At 43.5% G+C, this 6,043-nt stretch overlaps 1 protein-coding gene across 1 annotated transcript in view; it reads left to right on the forward strand.

Annotated features, from left to right (window-relative positions):
• Window positions 1-6: 6 nt before the first annotated feature.
• Window positions 7-6,043, forward strand: part of PABPC4 (poly(A) binding protein, cytoplasmic 4 (inducible form)) — a 14,548-nt gene continuing 8,511 nt past the window's right edge. The window contains 1 exon segment of the mRNA XM_009332154.1: window positions 7-887. Within this exon segment, the coding sequence (XP_009330429.1) occupies window positions 695-887 (193 nt within the window). The 5' untranslated portion in view covers window positions 7-694.

The raw sequence follows: 6,043 nt of genomic DNA on the forward strand, positions 1-6,043 counted from the left end.
GGGGCGCCGGGCGAGCGCGGCTCCGGCCCGGTCCCTCCTGTCAGCCCGGCCGCCCCTCTCGGCGCTCAACCGCCGCCGCGTGTTATTTATTGCCCCGCTAGAGCCGATCTATTTTATCTATATATAAAATATAAACCTAGCAGAGAAGATTTAATTTTAAAAGAAAGGTTCGTATAAGTATATATTACAGAGAGGATTATTTTTCTTTTTTTTTTTACCTCAGAAAATCAAACGGCCTCCGCTCTGGAGAATTGGGGTTAAATTAGACTCTTAAAGCAAAATAAGGGACGCGGTTTTAGGCAGATCGAGGAGGGTTTTACCCCAGAGCTGACGGGAGAAACGCTCAGGAGCTGGCGTATGAATTTTGGCTTCATATCCGAGCCCCGCTCTCCTGGAGGCTTAACTTCGTTTTTTGCTGATTTCCAGGCCTCTTCTCCCCCCTCAGCCGCTCTCTGTCCCGGGGCCTGGCGTGGCGGAGTAGCTGTCCCCTGGTCCCCCCCACTGTGCCCTCCCTCTGGTCACCGGCCTCCTGCCAGCCCCCCTGTCCCAAACTGTTTCTGCAGGCCCCCACTTAGTGAGCCTTTTAAGTAAGATTTTGAGTTTTCCCCCAGTTTAAATATATACAAAAAGCTTGACTTAAGGCCCAAGAATAAAACCCTCTTAGTTCCCGGTGGGAGCGCGTGCTGGGTGGAAGATGAACACAGCTGCCAGCAGTTACCCGATGGCATCGCTGTATGTGGGTGACCTGCACCCCGATGTCACCGAGGCCATGCTCTACGAGAAGTTCAGCCCCGCTGGGCCCGTTCTCTCAATTCGGGTCTGCAGGGATATGATCACCCGCCGGTCCCTCGGGTACGCCTATGTCAACTTCCAGCAGCCTGCAGATGGTAAGTGACATATACAACCACATCTACGGCTTTTTTCTTCACTTTTATTCACTTTTTGCCACTAATTCACACTGCTGTTCAGGTGTATTGCCATGTAGCTGCCTACCAAAATGTTACAGTTACAGGGTAAGTAATCACTTGCTAGAGACTGAAGCTGGAATATTTTTTACTGCTTGGTGTCTACAAAATACTCTGCAAATGCACATCTTGGTAACGCCTCTGACAGATAGACCTATTTCTCTAAGAATTTGGAGACTTGGGTTTGTTCCAGCTTGCATAAAAGAATACTCTCCACTGTGTTCCGCTTCATTCTCGTGTAGATTTGGGCTATTCGTATGGGTCTTCATGCAGTCCTAGCAGAAGTTCAGAGTAATCGGCCCTGGTTGAATGCTCAGTTTGACTGGCTGAGCCTCTGGCTGCCCACTCACTCCAATTTAATATTTGGGAGGTCTGGTGGACTGCACGTTGCTGTGTTTGTGCAAGCAGCCAGATGGGTCTCCCAGTCTGGGAAGTGGTATTCTTGTATTAATGGGAAGGAAGACACGTTGTTCAATGCATGGGAAACCAGGTCGTCTCACATGCAGAAGCCAGGTTGATTTGCTCTTGCCAGACTCTTTTTTTTCATACTTTAATTTGGCTCCTGCTCAAGTAGGTACTCCAGAGCTGAAGCGGCAGTAGCATGTGAAAGATGGGACAGAAGAGGTCATTTTGAAACATGTCTTTTCTGGAAGAAAAATGGGTCAGCGTTTTCTGCCCTAGTTTTCAGGCGTTTACTTGTTGACTGGTGCAAGTTTATTGCTCTGTGCTGTGATTTAGCAGTATCTATATGCGATAGAGACATCCAAAGGATAGATGAGAGTGAAGTTTTCCCTCGAATTCAGAATCAATTCACAACAGCACAGACTTCAGCAGCAAGTAAACTCTCCTTTAGCCTGTAGTAGGTTATCCTGCTTTACATTTTTACAGGCAGCAGAGAGTGGTCTGTTTGTTGCACAGGGTAATATATTGACTTTGGATCAAAGTATTTGTTGTGTGGAAGACAGAAATGTTATTACAAAACTGTATTCCTGCAAGCTAGCAGAGCTTCTGGGATTGAGCTCTTGGCTGGAAGGTTTGGATTTTGCGTAGTCTGTTGTGACTATGTGCCATCCTAGCTTCCATCCTCTCCCAGGTCAAAGTACCTTCTGCATGTCCTTTCCTTGGGATGCTGACTGATCTGATCGAGCACTTCTGATACTTTCTCTTGCCAGGCTGATAAAAAGCTGGCTTGCACCCCAGTGCATAATTTCTCATTCATGGAGCTCCCAGAAGTGCTTTTTATGCAGGCTAAGCAATGTATTTATGTGTTTTAAAACTTCTCCGTGAGAAGGAAAGAACCTGAGAGCCTGTTTATGTGGTCCTCTCCTGCTCTGATGAACGTGTCTCCTCTGACTCCCTCTTATAAAACCACCTTGGTACGTTCATGTGCTGTACAAGCAAAGGTACAGTTATCCAGGCTCACCTGCCTTTGTCTAGGCTATGATCTCATTTTTTAGGATAAGAGAAAGAAAAACAAGCAGCAGAAATAAGGCCAAGAGCTCGGATTAGATAAATGTTGGGGAGATGGGGTGCAAAAGTATAGATAAAGTTCTCTTAAAGTAGAGAACCTGTATAATACGTGTAGTTATGATGTTAAAAGGGAAGAGTGGCTAGTCACATGTGCTTGCTTTAGCAGAAAAGTTCTGCACCTCATACAAATACGAAGACAGGTGGCCTTCCAATATATTTGAAGGTAATCTTTTATGGTAATAAATAGGCAGGAGTTCAGAGGGAGGTTGCATCATTCTGGGCTCCTGGTGAGGCAGCAGACATTTTAGGAAGTCCCAGTACTTCAAGTGATACTTTGACAAAGTGGTGTCTTGTTACTGGTAGGTCTTAGAAGGTCAAGTGATTTAAACCTAATCATTGAGTTAATATCGGGAAGGAGAAATGTTCAAACTCTACCTGCCCTCATGAAGAGATCTCTTCTGAAATGCTCCTGATTTCTTCTGTCTGGCAAACTGCAGCATATGTTACTTTGCATAAGTAAAAAATAAAGCTGCTGTACTAAATGTAATGCAGCAGAACATAAACAGATAATTTTGGAAAGGTGAGCACGTTGGTGGTGTGTTGCGGTCTTTCCGAAACAAAGACCTGAATATGAAGAATACAATTCTTACTGTCAAATGCAGAAATTCGGCTTTGCTTTCAAGGTGGCAGTTCTCAGTACTGCCTGCATGAGGGCTTTCTGAAAGGAGGGATCTGTATTTTCTTCCAGGAATGCATAATCAGAAATGCATTTGGACTTCGTTTTACTCAATCCATAAAAAGACGGGGGGTGTTGTGTAGCGCTGTAGGGATCTGTTCTGATTTATGGGTGATAGTAGATGCTACAAAATACCACATAAAACTAATCTGGAAGCTTTGTACTCTGAAAACTTTTGGGGAAGTTCTTGCGGACACGTTGTTAGTATGCTTGAAGTGGTAGTAGGTATTAAAGAAGTTGATACATGATAGTTTGCATTTCCCTGGCACCTTTTGTGGAAGGATGAGTGCTTCATAAATCTGAAGAAAACAATGTTTTAACTTTTTTGTGTGGGGAAATAAGGCTGTCCATATGACTAGAGAAAGACCATAGAGCAAGTCAAGTAGCCAGAACCCTTCCCCATCATGTGGGGCCACCAGGAGATCACACTGTCACATCCTGAATGTGCTCTGTACTTCCAGAGTTCCTGTGTCCGAATTGGTTCAAAGCTTGCATTTTTCTTTACATTTTTGTTAGCTAATGGAGTGATGCTTGACCCCGGAAGGGGTTACTTTCTGGACATGCATTGCCTAACTGGTAGTCTGCTGCAGAGAGGTTATTTTTAGTGAAAATAAGCTCTGCTGTTTTTGATTGCAGTTCTTTGGCGTAGTAACCAGTGAATGCTGAATACTGAATCTGTCATACTGTGATAGGCAGGTTGAGGAAACGCTTCAAAGTTCTGGCTAGTTCAGGCTCAGCTGTAGTCGTTAATGTTTATTCTTTTTGACTGAAGAAGGGAAAGAAAACAAACTCATTTCATTTGAAAGAAAAGCTGAATTTCCTTTTTCATGTGTTCCTCATGCAATTTAATTGCATTCCAGGGTTTCATAACATCGACAACAGTTATGACATGACAACTCAGATAACGAAGCAGAGAAACTTTAATATGGCTATAGAGATAAGCTGTTCCGTACAGAGAAAACAGAACATTTCCCAAGCCAAGAAGGAACCCAGAGCTGGGGTTAGATAAGTGTCTCTGAAGAAAGGTGTAGAAGAGTATAGATAAACTTTCTGTCCCTTCCTTAAAGAAGAGAAGACAATGTAAGAGAAGACCTGTGTAACGTAAACGCAGGTGTGAAGTTAAAAGGGAAGAGTGGTTACTTACATATCCTTCATTGCCAACAGCATTTTGTTCTAACTTCAGTGATCAAGGGATCTGAGTCTGTTCTGTACGCGACCTCTTTTTTTAAAAGTGGTTAGATTTGTGCTATGGGCTTTTGTTGTCAGGACTCTTTTGCTTAGTGACATAAGTGAAAGCCCAGAGGTTTGCAGAGCAGCCATCTTTGCAGAATAAAACTCCTTGTGCAGAGTTTCTCATGGGTGAATCTCGGTGTGCGCGTGTGGTTATCTGTCTTTATGCCGCTCAACCACAGTTGCTAATTCCAGCATTGTATTAGCTCTGCATCAGGGAGCCTGTAAGGGAGATTAATTACTTTGAGGCCTAAGGCAAGCTGCAAGGAGCGTTCATATGCTTTCCCTATGCAGAAGGCTATAGAAGAGGGATGAAAAGGAAGCCTGAAAGGGGTTAAGAGTGCGTATAATGTTATATATGAGTTGCAGTTGAGTCTGCTGGAAGGATGACAGGAACCAGTGGGAGAGAAACAGATACAGGAACTGAAATGGCTGAAGCTTTGTGGCTTAAATAGAAGAAAATGAGAAGGTGTTCGCTCAGATTAAGGAAATGAATCAGATGTGCCTAGTCTGAGTCATTCACATAATTCATGCTGGTCCTTTACAGGTTTTCTTAGGTACTGGTGTAATGTGATTGCATTTCTACTGTGGGTATGGCAGACCTTCCTCAAATCAGAGAATCCATCTAGGGCTTTCTTATACCACTGCTCACAAGAAGTGTCTGAGTGAATTTCAAGAAGAGTGTAATAATAGAGTGGGATACTAGCAAGCTATTGAAAGAGCAGTGCAATAGTATCTGCTTAAGTATATGCTTAGGAAGCTTGAAAGAACTGGGAGTAAGTTCGTAACTAGTCTGTATCTTGGTAGCTGCTGCAGAGTGTTTCACAGTTCCCTCTGGTTGCATGCCACTGCTTCATCTGCTTGTCACCTGTCAGCAGGAGCCCTGTTTCTGCTGCAAATGGTATATACAACTAGTTTGTGTCCTTGCCAACGCATACTTCTGGAGGACCTCTCCCTGCTATAAATAAACACTGCCAAATTTGACAAGCTGGACCAAGTTGCCTGCTGAAGTGCCTACTAGGAATGGACTGCAGGAAGAACCTCAGTTGCATTGATTCAGAGTAGCAGCTGAGGAATCATTTTAGCATGGCAGTTAATTGCATCTAACACCTTTGACTAAACAGAGCTGGTAGAGTTGTAGCAAGTATAACTTTCCTCCTTAAATTATTTTCTTTTTTTTTTTTTTGCAAGCCTGACTACTTCAGGAATGAAGTCCATCAGAGCTTGTTTTCCAGCTGGGGGTATGTGTGAAGGACTGAGGAAAATAGTGATAGCACCACTTCAAGTTAAAAAGCAACAACAGAAAACATTTTCAAAGCACATGAAAAATTCTGAGAAACTTCGATGCAGTAGCTGAAACTGACTTTGGGGGTAGGGAGTGCAGGAGACTTTGGCAATGTCTCGCTGGAGTTCCTAGGGATAGTTCCATGAAATACTGAGTTGTTACTCTGGTTACACTAGCAATCACGTGAAAGGAGAAGATGTTCAAGTTGGCATTTTCCTTGAATTTGCTGCTTCTGAAATCTAATCAGCAAGTATCATTGGGTGAAGGTGGCCTGGAAGAATTGAGACAAACAAATTTGGAAAACTTGCGTTCTGCCCTGTTAATATTCCTTGATTTTAATGCTTGTCGATCCTCTCT

The sequence above is a fragment of the Pygoscelis adeliae genome, unplaced genomic scaffold (genome assembly GCF_000699105.1).
Source record: "Pygoscelis adeliae isolate BGI_AS28 unplaced genomic scaffold, ASM69910v1 Scaffold359, whole genome shotgun sequence".
NCBI lineage: Eukaryota > Metazoa > Chordata > Aves > Sphenisciformes > Spheniscidae > Pygoscelis > Pygoscelis adeliae.